At 41.3% G+C, this 16756-nt stretch overlaps 1 protein-coding gene across 5 annotated transcripts in view; it reads left to right on the top strand.

Moving 5' to 3' along the window:
- Tulp4 (TUB like protein 4) overlaps positions 1-16756 on the top strand; it is a 141415-nt gene that overhangs the window by 71573 nt on the left and 53086 nt on the right. For all 5 annotated transcript variants that reach the window (XM_052750882.1, XM_052750881.1, XM_052750884.1 and 2 more), the window contains exons 3-4: positions 6473-6601; positions 14284-14445. In XM_052750882.1, coding sequence (XP_052606842.1) covers positions 6473-6601; positions 14284-14445 — 291 coding nt within the window. The remainder of the gene's footprint in view (positions 1-6472; positions 6602-14283; positions 14446-16756) is intronic.

Genomic DNA, 16756 nt, shown 5'->3' with positions numbered 1-16756 from the left:
GGGAGGACATGCAGGATTTGTCTTTTCTGTATAGAAGTTACTTCAATATAATTTTCAGATCCATTAACTCTCCTACAGCTTTTTAGATTTCATTTTTCTCTGCAGCTGAATGAAGACTCATTGTATTTTTCATTGGACCACATTTTCATTGTCCATTCTGTCTGCTTATAGACATCCAGGCCGATTCCATTCCATACTATTGTGAAAAGAGCATCAGTAAACATGGAGGCACATGTATCTGTGGTAGGGTTTGCAATACTTTGGTTATATTACCAGGACCAGTAGTACAGCTGGGTTACATGTTATTTACAGTATTGATTTCTGAGAAACCATCACATTGATTTCCATGGAGTATGCATCTGTTTATAGTCCCACCAGCAGTGAGGAAGGGTTCCTCATTCCTCATATCCTCTCCAGCATTTGTTGTCATTTCTTTTCTGTCCTGTTTAAGTTTTTTTTTAACTGTATTTTGTGTTTGTTTGCTTATTATGTTTGTAAGCACACGTGTGATCCCATGCATGGCATAGTTTGTGGAGTTAGAGGACAACTTGCAGAAGTCAGTTCCCTCCTACTGTGTGAGTATCAGGGATCAACCTTGAGTCAGTCATCAGATTTGTGCCATTACCCGCTGAGCCCTCTTGCTGGCCAATGGTGTTTTTTCCCCGGTTTAAATAGCGTAGCTATTCTATATTCTGGATACCAACTCCCTGTCTGCACTGCAGCTGCAGACACTGTCTCCTGGTCTGAAGTGTTCCCTCTGCTGATGTTTCATTCACTGTCAGAGCTCTTATGTTCCTGTGCTCTCATTGGTCAGTTCCTGGGCTTGTTTCCTGTGCTGTTGAAGTCCAGTCAGAAAGTTCCTGCCAATGCCTATATCTTGAAGTGTTTTCTCTATATTTTTCTCTAGCAGTTTGAACATTCAGGTTTTATATTAAGGTCTTTGATAGATTTGAATTGATTCTTGTGCAGGGCAAGAGATAAGAATCTATTTTATTCTTCTGTAGCCAGATACCAAGTTTAGCATGCATCATTTGTTGAATAGACTATTTTTTTTCCAGTGTATGTCTTTGACATCTTTGTCAAAAATTAGATGGTTGTAACTGTTGAGGTTTATTTTTAGGTCTCTTTTTCTGTTTCATTGGTGAATATACCCATTTTCGTCCCGGCCCCAAACTGTCTTTGTCACTGTAGCTCTGTGGTATAATTTGAGGTCAGATAATGTGATGCCTATAAGGGTTGTTCTTTCTGGTTAGGATTGCTTTGACTGTTGATGCATTTTGTGTTCCTATGTAGGTTTTAGCTTTTTAAAGTTCTGTGAAGAATGTTATTGGAAGTTTGATGGTAATTGCATTGAATCTGTAGATTTCTTGTGTTAATATAGCCATTTACATGATATTGTCTTTCTTGTGCAATTGAACTTGTTGCTGTTTCACTTAATAAATTACAAAATCAGATGAGCTGGGTGATGATCATCACAGAATTGTTATGGAGGCTGATTTTTTTAGATCTCATTTTTGTTCAAATTGTGTTCTTTTTAGATTGAAGGAAATGGTCCTGAACATTGGTGATGCAGTTGCTCAGTGAAGTCATTTCATGTGTGTGTGTCTACACCATTTGGAGAGTCCTACCTACTTCAGGAGCCAAGCGTCAGCACTAACTGGCATTTATCTTGCTTTCCCTAGAAGTAACTCTAGGTATAAGGAGTGGAGTAGCATATCTTGGACCTTAGCTTATAACCCAAGTATGCTTCTAGCAGTCCTGTCCTGTGCTTTTATTCAAGGTTTCTCTAACTTTAATAGCATTCAATAAATACTGATTGACAGCCATGCTATAAATTGATAGGGTGGATCTTACATTAGAGATGGTCGTAAGCTATTCTTTTTTGTTTCTTTCTTTGTTTTGCTTTGTTTTTTTGAGACAGAGTTTCCTCTTGTATCCCTAACTCCCCTGGAACTCACTCTGTAGACCAGGCTAGCCTCAAACTCACACAGATCCGCCTGCCTCTGCCTTCTAAGTGCTAGGATTAAAGGCATGTGCCACCACACCCTGCCGAACTGTTTGTTAGTTGGTTTTGAATACTCAAAGGCATGAATTAAAACTTGTGGTGGTATTGTGTTCCCCAAAATATTGTGCACCCTAATAAATTTATCTGGGGTCAGAGAACAGACAGCCACTAGATACAAAGGCTAGAAAATGGTGGCACTCACACCTTTAATCCTAGCATTCCAGAGACAGAAATCCCTCTGGATCTCTGTGAGTTCAAGGCCACATTGGAAACAGCCAGGCATGGTGACACGCGCCTTTAATCCCAAGAAGTGAGCCTTTAATCCCAGGGAGTGATGGCAGAAAGGCAAGATATATAAGGCATGAAGACCAGGAACTAGAAACATTTGGCTGGTTAAGTGTTCAGGATTTCGAGCAGCAGTTCAGCTGAGAGCCATTGGGATGAGGACACAGAGGCTTCCAGTCTGAGGAAACAACATCAGTTGAGTAGTTGGCCAGGTGAGGTGAGCTGTGGCTTGTTCTGTCTCTCTGACCATCTAGCATTTCACCCCAATAACTGGCCCCGGGTTTGATTTTATTAATAAGAACTTTTTAAGATTCATGCTACAAAAACTTATCTCACCTTTTTTAGTAGATGAATGCAGCCTTCTGCTAACACTGTAGCTGGAGAAGTTCTTTGGTGCAGACTAAATTAATCCTCTTACCCTTTAGAAGTGTAGGAAAGTTGTGGCTTAGGATGCCTGGGTAAATCCATAGCAACTAACTTCATAATCTGGGCAACTGAGATCCCAGCTGACCCCTGGCTGGTAATTCCTCAATACTTTGGTATGTTCTGACATTGCCAAGGAGGCTGGCAGGGTTTAGAGAACAGGAAATAAGCTGTTGGGAGATAAGACAGGCAGCTGTGCATTGCAGACAGGAGAGGATATGAGAATGAACCAGCCAAACAAACATTAGCAGTTGTACTTCATTTTTAAATCAAGAAGCAATGGAAAGACTCTTGCTTCCAATTCAGTCATCCACCTACTCAGTTGTGCCAACTAGAACTTGGGGTGAAGAAGCATGTGAGGAAGGACCACATTTCCAGTTACTGCTACATCTCAACTCAATTCCAGAAGGATGAAACTGAGTCAGAATGTCTTGTTTATCCAACAGTAGCAACTGTGTTATCTTAAGATTTAAAAAAAATCTTACTTTAATATTAGAGATAATTTAAAATACATTTCATCTCGCTCTTTTGTGTTTGTGTCATTCTGTGACTGCAGGTTATTTCCGTGAAGAGGTGTTTCCTAGATGGTAGCTAAGTATGTGATCACACATGGCAGTGGCCACTAGTGACAGAAACATTCATTTTACAGACACCCTCAAAGTAGGTGAATGTTCACTATGCCCATCCAAAGAAATAATTTAAAAGCTGCAGTTATGAATATGGTGTTCCTGTTTGTCATATTCCATTCTTTGGTAGCCATTCTGAAATGGTTACGGGCTACTGGGAGGATAGCTTGTCAACAGAGACCAACTTGTAACCACCCACATATTTGTGTATTGCAGTGCTCAGGGCAAATCTCTGTCAGATCTGAAGGAAGTAAAGGAATTTGGCTTTATTGTCTGTTAGGAACTTCTGAATTTTATGACACATTCAAATGTCATTTAAAGACTTCAGCTGTTGATTTTTTTAGAAACAATCAAATCAATTTAAATAATCAAAACTAGATTTATGTAAGTGAATCTTAATTTGTTATTCCCTTATCCATACCTGTGAAGGTCCCCACTTCTATGCATTTGCAATTCTTGAATTGTATATAGAGCACTGTATTATACCTGTTGAGTAAACTGAACTCTGGGACCAGAGATGCCTTAATTCCTTTCTTTGGCATCTAACAGTGTTTAGTTCATCTTAAGCATACAAGTAGTATTTACTATTGTTAAAGTGCCTTTGGGAATTTGAAATAATTTTTAATACTTTTTATAGTTCAAAGATATAATTTAATAAGTATTAAAGCTTTCAGTTACATTATCATTTCAAAATACACTAAAAATAACTGGTCATTTTGAAGATGCCCTCAGTAACACAGATCCTGCTTTCATAGTGATAGCCACAGCCCATATGTCAGCGACAGACATGCATGGCTGGCCAGAGCAAGGAAGAGATCTCAGTTCAGGCATGGCTGGATGGGGCTACTTGAGGATTTCTTAGTGTCTGCACCCTTGCAAGTTGACTGTAGCATGGTAGCCATCAACTGGATTAAGTTAAAGATTGCTGGGGTTCCAAAGATCACAACTAGACCGCTTCCTTTGTTTTTAGTAGTGTTATAAAGATGCAGTAATACTCTTTACCTCTCAAAAAAAATTGAGGTAAGCAAACTAGGGCCAGCTCAAGGCAGACTAAGGCTATTGTTGGGGCCTCTTAGTTTTATCGTGCCCTGGAAACACATCCAAAGACCTCCACGTCAGGTGTACCCCTGCATAGTTTTGAGAAGGTACGGGATTTCTTTATTGTTGGTCTGTAAGGAGGAAGTATTGCAGACATGAGGAGGGTCTGGCATTAGAGGAGGTCCATTAGCCCTCAGGCTTACGTCAGTGTAGAACCTGAGTTAGAACTTGGAAACCATTTACAGTGGCACTTCAAGTACACAACTAGGGAGAGATACGAGCATGTGTCTCGATTAACTGGCGTGCTTTTGCTGACGGGTGACAGTCCTCTCCTGACACATCAGAGACTCCATGTGTCTGTGGGTGTTCTGGGTCTCAAGCTTAACTCTGAGCTCACTGAGGGGGGTGGAAGTGACTCATAGCCTCCAACTCAACATTAGCCACAAAGCACAAGTGTAATAACGATGCTGAGTTCATCACTGTCACTAGGTGGGAACTGCCTTAGGGGACAGTCACGTGGTGAACCTTGATCTACTGGTTTCATGGTTCAGATTCTCAAGGCAGCTGTGCTCACTGCTGCATAGATGTTCCTGACCCTTTTAATTGGGACTCCCGGACTCGCCAAGTGTTTATTATGTAAACTCACAAACCACCTGACAGACTTTCTGCCTTTTATTTTATTTTATGTCTTTTGGTTTTTCGAGACAGGATTTCTCTGTGTAGCTTTGCGCCTTTCCTGGAACTCACTCTGTAGCCCAGGCTGGCCTCGAACTCACAAAGATCCACCTGACTCTGCCTCCCAAGTGCTGGGATTAAAGGCGTGTGCCACCACCACCCGGTGACTTCCTGCCTTTTAAAAATTTTATTATTATTGTTATGTCTGTGTGTTTATGATGAGGAGGGCACACGTGTTAGCATACACATGTGGAGGTCAGGTGGTCGATTTGTGTAGTTGGTTCTCACTATATACCTTTACTCAGGTTCCAGGGATCAAATTTTGGTTTCTAGGCTTGAGGGAAGCACCTTTACCCACAGAAACATATTGCTGTCCCCAGACTTTCTACCTTTTTAGGTAAAAAGGTTACTTATAATTGAGAAAGATTAAAGTAATTTCTCTGGATTTAGAATTTTCAACATTTAAACTTTAAGTTCTAATTAAAAAATTAGTAGTATATATTAATCTTACAAAAGGAGTTAAGTTCCCATACTCATAAAATTAGAAGCTGTTTTAGGCACTGTTCTATTGCTGTGAAGAGCTGCCGTGACCAAGGCAACTCTTACAAAAGAAAGCATTTGATTTGAGGCGTGCTTATGGTTTCGGAGCCTTAGTCCGTTATCCTTATCCTGGCCGGGAACATGGCAGCAGAGCAGTACCTGATCCATAAGCAGGGGTAGGGGGTAACACGGGCCTGATGTGGACTTTTGAAACCTCAGATCCCACCTCCAGTGACACACTTCCTTCAGCAAGGCCACACCTCCTCCAGTAAGGCCACACCTCCTAATCTTTCTAATCTTTTCAGATAGTGACTAAGCATTCACCAGGATGATATGAGCCTGTGGGGATCATTCTCATTCAAACCACCACAGACGCTTATAACTTCATATTTTCTCTCAGAAAAATCCAAAGCAACTTAAATCTTTCACCTGTGTGTTTTCCACATTGCCTTTGTTTAGATGCTAAGCTGTTCAGAAGTAAGATAGTCCAGAAAAGATAGAAAATTAAGCCTTGTCATTTCTTTTTCCTGTACTAAAGAAAATAATACCATGATTCAAAAATGAGAGTTTTGTAAAAACCGTTTCTCTACAGCACAGGGCCAGCAAATGAAAGACATTGCACCCCTGTGAGAGACAGGTGCGGGGTTCAGGTGGGGCCTCTCTTCATATCAGTGTACATATTTCATTGTTTGCTCAGTTGTCTGCTGTCTTCTAGGACACGTCAAGTGTGTCTGGATTCATGTGAGCTGTACCTAGTTCTTACACTAATCCCCACGTTCTCTCCCTTCCTTTTCCTATTTAGGTTTGGGATCTGAATACTTTATGGAAATGAACTTGACCAGTTGTTTTTCTTGTTTTTAACAGTTTCTTGATTTTCTAGGTTGTGCTGGTGAGATGGAATGAGCCATACCAGAAACTGGCCACATGTGATGCAGATGGAGGAATATTTGTATGGATTCAGTATGAAGGCAGGTGGTCTGTGGAACTGGTCAATGACCGTGGGGCTCAGGTGAGTGGATGGTAGACGACTTCTAGCGAAATACTGCTATTAGAGGTCACCAATTAAAAAAAAAAGACGTATGGGGGCTGCAGATGCTCAGTGGTTAAGAGTGCTTGCTTGTCTTGCAGAAGACTTGGGTTTGGTTCTTAGTACCCACATGATGGCTCACAACTGCCTATAACTCCAGGTCTGGGAGATCCAATACCTTTTTCTGATCTTTGTGAGCACTTGGCATGCACATGGTATACATACACATATGCACGCAAAAAACTAATGCACATTGAAAACAAGAATCCTATACTTTAGCTAGATGGATAATTACAGCATTTCAGAGACCCTATAAGCAACATTAGAAAAGTATCTATCTCATAGATATCCATATGAATTCTATGTGCAGGCTCACAGAGCTACTGCCTCATAGCCCCCAGCATAGGAGCTAAACAGTAGCCATATGGCATCCGCAAAGTCAAGTTTCAGGCATTGAGCCTGCAGGTCACATGCAGTGACATCTGCTAGGTGTAAGCAGTGTTTGAGGCACTTTCCATGAACAGTTTGGTTTAATTCTCAGTGACCCCTGAGACAGGGATCATTACTGTCACCCTATTATAGATGAGGAAACAGGCACAGAGAACTACTTTACACTTAGAAGTCAAGGGCTGGGCTTCTGACCTATGTTGTCTGACAACAGAGCTCATGCCCTTGACCTTGCAAATGGACATGCACTTCCCATGGATCTGCAGACTTCTATATTTGTAGTTTTCCTTCAAAAGGTCTGATTAGTGTCACAGGGCATGTACCATTTCCTTCTCTCCTCACTCTGAGGCATGATGGAAACAGATGAGGTTTTATCAGTGCCAGTGGATCCCATTATGCTTACCTACTAAATGAATGTACTTTCACATGAAAAAAGAATTCTCTGTTTTCTCCTGTGATGGACATGCTGCAAGACCCTCAGCCTAATCAACTCTAACAATAATATCTTAATGCCTTGGAATTTCATTTCACCTGAGTATCTTTCAAATATGGGGAACTTTTAACATTTAAGTACCAGGTGAGAAAGGAGCACATGATGATCCTATAGACTAGAAATGTACAGTGAAGCCCTCACAGGGAAATAGTTAAAATAGTGCAAGAAACCTTCATCAGTAACTGCGCCCCAAGGACAAAAACTACCTTTGATGAGTGTCCATAAACACAAGCAAGGAGGAGTGCCAGACAGCCCAGCCTCACACTGGAGGGTAGGTGCTGAAGGGCAAGCCAGAACAGTCCAAGGCCCAGTTCTGTCATAGCAGTAGCTCAACAGGAAGTCCTTAGAGTAAAGACAAAGTGTATCAGGAAAGAGCTGCAGATGACAGCAGGTGGCCATGCTAACAGGAAACACGGCCGAAAAGAGCCCCAAGACTCTTCACTTGGTCAGGAGGCTGTGAGAAACAGTCAGAGAGATTAGCACATGGACTAAGACAGCAAAGGGATGACCACCGGAAGTACCTCACAGAGTCCAAACTGAACACAGAGCTCCTGCTTCAGTACCTGCCTGCATGCTGCAATGTCCACCATGATGATAGTGGACTAAACCTCTGGAACTGAGCAAGCCCCAGTTAAAGCTTGTCTTCATTAGAGTTGCCTTGGGTGTGACGACTAAGACGTATGCCATAAGTGCCTTCTTTTTTTTTCCCCATGTGTTTTTCTTTCAAGCTTCACAGGAACTTTATTCTGAAAATTTGCTATTCTCAGCAAATAGAAGAGAAAAAGTCCAGGTCAGGATGTTCAATAACTTGCCTAACAGGGTTATGGGCATTAAAGTGAGAACCCAAACCCCATTGTCCTTCTAAAACATTGTACCGCACTTTTTCTAGGCAAAACAAAACAAAACTCCAAACCATTCTGTTTCTCTCTGGCAAAAATCTGTGTGTTCATACTATATCCCCAACTGCCCAGACTTTATTATTGTTTGAAAGACCCACCCTACCAGCCAAGCAGCAGCACCACCGCATGGTTGCCCCAGCACTGTCCTTTCTCAGCAAGGACGCCCCCCACACTCCAACCCCCATTATCTCCATCTGGCAGCTGTGCAATTGATAACACCTGTCAAGTCCCTGCATGGTTTTTTCCAGAGACTTTAGAACAAACACACATCAGACACAAGAACAGTAGAGGACAAGTGAGCTGGTGTGGACCATAGACCACCTGGCAGCACTCAGAGCTCACGGGACTGTGCCTGCAGGGGCTACTGAAGTATTGCTTTTGCTCATGACACAGCGGCAATTTTTCTGTTCTTTTGATGTTTAAAACTGGTTCTTCAGACCCTAGAAGCTATGAGCAGTTGCTGTCATTCAGTGCTAACATTTGGAGGAGTCCTGTTTGCTTTTGATAATGGTGGAGTTAGGGCTGACCTTATTTAAAAAACAAACAATTCCACAGACAGGTAATGAATGCTGCTCACTGATTGAAGCAGTATGTGCTTAGTACCCCTGGAAAAGTGTCTGGCAGAAAGAACAATTGTGCAGCTTGGAGGAGGAGCATCCTTAAGCCAGCTCAAAGAAAAGCATCACTGTTTTAGAAGGAGCAACAGATGATCCTTGCTAAAGCGTGCACAAAGTAATCGAGCAATTGACAAAAGCTGAGTGATGCTGTAGCAGTTTCTTTTTCAGGAAATGATCGTGAGGCCATTGTTTCAAAGTGGGTGTGGAACAGTGCACGCATTCTTCCATAGTGTTAGTCACTGAGGATGGCTGTGCCAGGCACATACTCTCAGAAGGTCTGATGAAAAGCTGCCTCAGGCAGTGGTGTGGCCAAGCCGCTGCTCAGCTTCAAGTAATCTGGTAACTCTCTTCAGTAAATGAGACTAATAGGCCTTTGCAGTCCTAAAACAATCCCTCAAAGGAATTTCTGCTATTTTTTTCTAGCATTTAGTACTTGTTCTCTATTTTTATTTCTCCAGTTTGGGAAGATGGAGACAGGCAGACACGGGGTTGGGGGTAGAGTTGCTGACAATTGGTAAACACTGAGGTACACATCCTTGGTTCTTTCAGACATGACCTCCCTAACTATGTATACCTTCTACTGATTTGAACTCAGGATCTCCTAGCTTCTACTCAGCAGATACCATGCATTCCTACTGCCTTGTGCTAAGGTAGTAGACTCAGTCGATTCATTTGAACATCTTATATTACCTTTTTGTGAGATTGTCAGTGGCTTTTGTTTCTTTGGGGGTGGGGATAACACCCCAAAAGCACAGGAAGCAAAAGCAAAAATAAACAGGCTTATATCAAACCAGAAAGCTTTATATAACAGAGAAAATGACAGCCTTTAGAATGAGGGATGTTTGCAAACAATACATCTGACAAGAGGTTAAGATTTAGAGTTGAGTGGAATATAACAGAAAAAAAAACCCAAGATGATCCAATTAAAAACTGGACAATAGACCTAAATAAATACTTCTCAAAACATAAAAATAGATAGCAGATGTATGAAGAAATGTTCAAAATCAGTAATCATGGAAATGCACATCACAACCACAGTGAGATACCATCTCCTTATGTCAAAGAGACAAATTAGTGCTAGTAAGAACATGCATGCTGTTCTGGATGGTCTTATGTCAACTTGACATACAAACTGGAGTTACCTGAAGGGAAAGAATCTCAATCGAGATGATGCCTCCCTAAGACTGGCTATAGGGCATTAATTGGTGATTGATTGCAAGGAGGACCCAGCCCATTGTGGGTGGTGCCACCTCAGGCAGGTGGTCCTGGGTTCTACAAGAAAACAGGCTGAGCAAGCCATAAGGAGGAAGCAAGTGAGCAGCACCCTCCATGGCCTCTGCATCAGCTCTTGCTCCAGGTTTCTTCTCTGTTTGAGTTCCTGTCCTGACTTGACCATCATTGATGGACTACAATGTGAAGTGTAAGCCAAATAAACCCTCTCCTCCCCAAGTTGCCTTTTGGTCATGGTGTGTGGCAGGGTCCTGTGTGTTGTTCCCTTTGGGGAAGGGGGTCAAGTACGCTCAGAGTCAAGGACACAGACTCCAGGAGAAATGTCAAAACAACAAGCTCAGTTTATTCAGGAAGAGGCCAACCTTATATCTCCTCCACCCAACCCTGGGGGAAGGTGGGATGAATATGCATCAGCTGGTGTGACTTGGCTGCCTCTCATTGGTCCAGGTCATCTCCAGATCATGTCTTAGCTGCTGTTGCTAAGGCCCTTAGGCAGACCCAGGTTGGCTCTCAGAAAGTATCTGTTTTACTCCTTTGTTGAGCTCAAGCCTGTTAGGGATGAGTCATCCCACAATGGTGTTTCATTGCAACAATAGAAACCCTAACTAAGATACGTGCTGTTGTTAGGGATCTTAGTACAACTGTCGTGAAGAACACTATAGAAGTTCCTCCAAAGTTTAAAGTTGGAACTACCATATGATCCTTAGCCCATTGATTAATACACACAGCAGAATGCTATTCATCCACAAAGGGATGAAATTACTCATTTGCAGCTGTTGGTGAAACTGGAGGTCATTATGTCACTGAAGTAAATATACCACAGAAAGACAAGTACCAATAATCTTATAGTCCAGTTCTGGAAAGATTCTTTTCAAAGGGGCTGAATTAGAATGGTTGCTACAAGAAGCTAGGGAGAGAGAAGGGGAGATGGGGAAAGGTTGGTCAGTTAGCCTAAACTATAGTTAGGTCAAATGCAAGTAGTTCTGGGTGTTGCACAGTAGAGCAAGACTTCTTTACTTGTCCATTTATGACCTCTTTTCACCCATGAAATCCCTGCAAGATAAGTATATACAATGAGCATGTAAATAAAATATTTACTGATAAGTCAAAAATTTACTTTAAAATAATTCATATATATATACATACATATATATATGTATACACACACACACATATATTTTTTCACTTATTAAAGATAAAGCAAAATTTCATACTAATAAGATGAATGTGTTCAGTTTTTTCTCTAAAAAGTTAAATATTGGTTGGGCATGGTAGGTTATATCTATAATCCCAGCACTTGGGAGGCAGAGGCAGGAGAATAGCTCCAAGTTTGAGGCCAAACTAGACTGTATACCAAGTTCCAGGCCAGCAGAAGACCACATAAGGAGAGCTATTATCAAAAAATAAACAAAAAAGAATCGAATCTTGGCTGAACATTTGATGCTGCAGTATATACACGGTCTTCAATAGATTTTAGAGTAGATTGGTATTTCATCTTAAAATCATCAATGCTGAAAATGCCATTTGCATAAATATGTATCACAAAATGGCAGAAGTATATGTAGTCCATTTCAGAAATTGTTGGAAATTCTGCCCTAATCCCAAGCTAAAATTCATAGAATGATTTTATGAAACTCAAGTCAGCAACTAAAATACCAGTTTTAAAAATCAGACATTCTAACACAGTGTGGTTAAACATAACTCATACAATACATGCTGAAGGATAATAGTAGAAAATATGAAGTCTCTTTTTTTAAAATAAAGTGGATGTTTCTGCACAAGAAGAAAGCTTTGCGTGTGAAGTAAAAACACTTCAGTTTGTAAGGTAGGACAGACTTGAGTTTGAGTGGAGATGCTTCAGACAGCATTTGTTGGTATCTGCTGGTGTAACAGTGGTTGTGCACAGTTCAAGTGTGTGTGTTACATGTTCAGAACCAAGGCTAGAGTGAAGTCTCACCATGCAGCACAGGCAAGCGCTGGCAGAAACACCATGGGCTCATTATGTGTCTGGTTGTGGATTAATTTTTGGTCATTGCATGCTCAGAAACCTTTTATTTCTGCCAGAATTTTTGGAAACCTTATATTCCATTATTTGACTCCATATGGGATTATGAATAAGTTTAAGAAGCTAAACAACAGAGTGATTATAAATAACTATAATGTACTATTTATTGCTTCTTATCATTGGCTGTGTGTTTTAGCTTTCTAAGACATTCCTTTTATTATAACTGTTTCATGACACATAATTAAAGTACATGCAAATAATAATGGTCTTTGGGGAAAACGTGAAATTTATTGTCCAGTGTAATATGCTGTCTCTGGAATCTTCGTGTTCTTAAGAGAAACTAGTTCATGTAAGTGGATGGAACATGATGTGAAGCCAGAGTTCTGAGTTTTTCCTAAAGAAACAACTTTGTCCAGTGACTTACAACAGCTGTTGAAGGCCTGTTCCTCAGTCAGTGCCTTGTCACTGTGGACACCGCTCAGCAGTGCCAGCCTCAGCCCTGCTGAGGAAACAGCTGAGAGCGCCAGCAATGAGAAGCCTGAGGCGGGCAGATCTCTGTGCGTTTGAAGCCAGCCTGGTCTACAGAGCAAGTTCTGGGCTACACAGAGAAACCCTGTCTTGGGGGGGAAGAAAGAAAGAAAAGAAAAAAAAGCAATCAAATCCTGTATCTGGGGGCTGGAGTGATGGCTCAGCGGTCACCAGATTCAGAGGACCTTTGTATGGTTCCCAGTCCCCACCAACAGCAGGCAGCTCACAACTGCCTGTAATGTCATACCCAGGGGACTTGGTGCTTTCTTCCAGCTTCTGTGCACATACCCTTAAACAGATACACATGTACATATGATTAAGAAGAATAAAATAAATATTTTAAAATTTCTGTATCTGCTAATCATGAAGACATGGTTAAATTGTTAAAGTCGTAATATGAAAGAAACGTATCACCTTTCCCTGCCATGGTAGGAATCAAGATTGCTGTCAAGTTCTTTACTACTAAACTACACTTGTTGCCTAGCCTTAATTATTTACACACTAGTCCCCCATCACTCGGGTATGAGAATAGTGAAATATTAAAAAACCCATAGAAGTAATTCACAGAAAATTAAAGGAGAAAAGCAGCATTTGAATACATGTTCTAAATAACACTTGAGTCATTCAATGTAAGTCTGTGCTTTCTTCCACTTAGGTCTCTACCCTGCACTCTGATCAGAGGATTCCTCTCTAGTACTGTGAGAGAATTAGAAGAGTAGAACTTGACCAAGAGATGGGGGTGGAGAACCTGTTACTAACTGTATAGGAGGCTGTGTGGATAAAAGTCTTAAGAGCTCTGGAACCAGGTGTCTCTGAGATGACTCTCAGCTCTGTCACTCACTGGCTGTATGGCTAAGGCTAAGTTACTTCACTCCTCTGTGCCCTAGATTCTCTATAGATGGAATGATGCTACTTCCTTGGATGGCTGTTGTGGGCTTAATGAATTCAAGTACATAAAAGCCCTCTATAGTTCTAACACATAGTCCCTGCTGTATTTTGTTGCAGTGATTTTACTGTGTTCTCCTTTCTCTTCACCCATCTTCCAGACTCTTCTCCAGAGTTGGGTCTGAAACTCAGGGTCTTGCTTCCCTACCACCCAGTACAATACCCAGCTCCTGGGTGGTGGGTTTTGTTGTTGCTGCTATTTTGGTTTTGTTTCTTGAGGAGGGGTTGATAGGTTGGTTTTGTTGATTTGTTTGGTTTTTGAGACAAGGTCTTATCTTGGAGCTAAGGTTGATCTGGAACTCAATGTGATAGCGTGCAACTTGCCCAAAGTGCAGGAATGCACCACCATCTCTGGCTACTATATTCTTTCCTTATATAGTGTTGTCTTCAGGCCATCTTGATCTTAAACAAAAGTTTAAATGAATTAATACACCTCGGCTTTGATAAAAAGTGTTTTCCCTTTCATGCTGTAAGCTGACCCTTCTGCATATGTCTTTAAGGTGAGTGACTTCACTTGGAGCCATGATGGGACTCAAGCACTTATTTCATACCGCGACGGGTTTGTCCTGGTTGGTTCTGTCAGTGGACAAAGACACTGGTCATCTGAAATCAACTTGGAAAGCCAGATCACATGTGGTATATGGACTCCTGATGACCAGCAGGTAATGATTCTGAAACGTCACTGTGCACTGTTGCCATAGCAGGTTGAGAAGGAGGCTGAGGGGGACAGATGCCAAAGCCTCTTAAGAATCGCAAAGCACTGAGGGCACCGTTTGCCAATAAAAAGCTGTCAAATACGCACAAAGCCTCCCGTTCTGTTTCCAGCACTGAAGGGAAAAATAAAACAAAAAAGATAAATGAAACAAAGATTAGAGAAATCCTAATGTGGTAAACATTCAGTTAATGTTTTAATTACATGGAATTTCCATATAAATTCATTTTTAAAATCCACATAAACAGCCAGTTGATCAATAGGTAACAAATAGAAAAGGAAATTCAGCTAATAATCATAATGTGGAAAAATTTTTCTCTGTAGGAAAAAATGAGCACCATTCACTTATGATCAGTAATAATGAGATAATACAAAGGGGGCTAAGGTTATTGGGCCGGAGTGTGAACAGTGTCCTCGTCACTTCTGGTCAGGGAAGCAGTTGGCCAGAGTCTGTCAGAGGTTTACAGCTTGGGAATATACTTTGGGAACTTTTTTTTTTTTTTTTTCACTAAATTGCCTTTCTCTAGTTACCACACATTCATTTCCTGTTTCCATCATTTCAAGTTTAAACAGGCAAATGTTTTCAAATGTTGCATTTTGTTTGATTCTAAAAGTTAATGTTGTGTTAGGGAAGGCAACCCTGGCTGACATTGGATAGTGGACAAGGACTATGTATATTTCACTAAGACTGCTATAGCAAAGCACCACAGATAGGGTGGCTTCACCAGCAGGAACTCATTCCTCACAGTGCTGAGGCTGAAGGTCAAGACTGAGACATTAACATGTGTCTTTGGCTTACGGCTGGCCACTGCTTGTAGTGTCCTCGGGTCTCTTCCTCAAGACACCCGCAACCCTGGAGTCTTTCTCTCTCTCTCTCTCTCTCTCTCTCTCTCTCTCTCTCTCTCTCTCTCTCTCCCCACCCCCTCAGAACCGCTTCATTCCTCATCTTAGAATAAACTCACATCCAATAAATTACCTGGAAAACAACATAATTTGGGGGCGTCTAATTCAGTTTGTAACAGACTAATAAATTATTGGAAAAGAGAAGTTCACAGAAACAGCAGGAGTATAAATAGCTCGATAAACTTGGGATGTGTTTATATTAGAACAATTGTAGGGCTTGGGGAAAGGATGGCATACATTAAAAAGAAACATATGATCAGCAAAAAAAAAAGTCTGTAGGTCTCACACGGATCCAGGCAAATGAAGCAGTGATGCTTTTGCAATTTTAAGAAGTCATTGGTTTCTTCTATGTCTTCTGGGGTTTGGGAGACCAGACCACTTGAATATGAAAGTACTTTGAGAGGTAGACATTTGAAACTGTCCCACCAGTGGGTTTAAGGTCTTGGCCATCTGTCCTGCTACTCATGAACACTACTGAGAGTTTGGGATTCATCTCTCTTCTTCAGAAAGGTAAAGGGAGTGGTAGCCGTTAACAGCTGGCCAGTTGTGCTTTATCTGACTGGCAGAAGCCCCCAAATCAAAAACTGGAGACTTCTGTGGTAATAGTTTATGAGTATATGTAGTAACGTGCAAGAGAGTCCATGACTCTTGCTTTTCCTAAAAGAATCTCAAGAAAACAGTTCTCAGAGGCTTTCCTCTGCCACAGGACAGGCTTCCGCAGGACTGTGTGCTGTAGAAGGAGAATTCTTTACCCAATATACCTCTTGTTAGCTATACCAGACTTGAGTTTTCCTGAGTACAGTTCATACTTATTCTGTAAATACTAAAACTTTTAAAGGGAAGGATTCTTAAATCTCATATTTTCTTACACAATCTTACAATGATTCCAAATAAAGTAGGAAGGGTCTCGATTGATAAATATTGAAAAACAATAGATCATCATGGCCTTAACGACCTGCTGACTGCCGCATGTGCTTCTGCTCTTTTGCTTGCCTGGCCTACCTTACGGTTTTAGAGTAAATGAGAATGCAGCTAGACCAGAGGCTGAGGCCTTCCGGAGCTACCCTGGCTTCAGTCTACCGTGGCTTCTCTTTTCCACTCTCATTGGTGTTGGAGAGTTTATTCCAGAAAGATTTCGGCAGCACATTCATATATTACAAATGAAAGTTCCCCCAAATGAGTTTCTCTCTCCTGAAGCCAAGCTGTTATATTCCTCAGAGTCACATGTCTCCAGTGGCTTCCGTACCCTTCTGGCGATGTTCTAGTCAGGAACCAACAGTTACCACACAGGTTCTTTAACAAGTTTGCTCTGGTCACCAGCAGAGGTCTTCAGCAAAGTCATGGATCATCAAAGTTTT

This window comes from Peromyscus californicus, unplaced genomic scaffold (assembly GCF_007827085.1).
Source record: "Peromyscus californicus insignis strain IS unplaced genomic scaffold, ASM782708v3 Scaffold_22__1_contigs__length_63687245, whole genome shotgun sequence".
In the NCBI taxonomy this organism is placed as follows: domain Eukaryota; kingdom Metazoa; phylum Chordata; class Mammalia; order Rodentia; family Cricetidae; genus Peromyscus; species Peromyscus californicus.
Note: the sequence above shows the minus strand (reverse complement) of the source record. Positions and strands in the feature narration are given on the sequence as shown.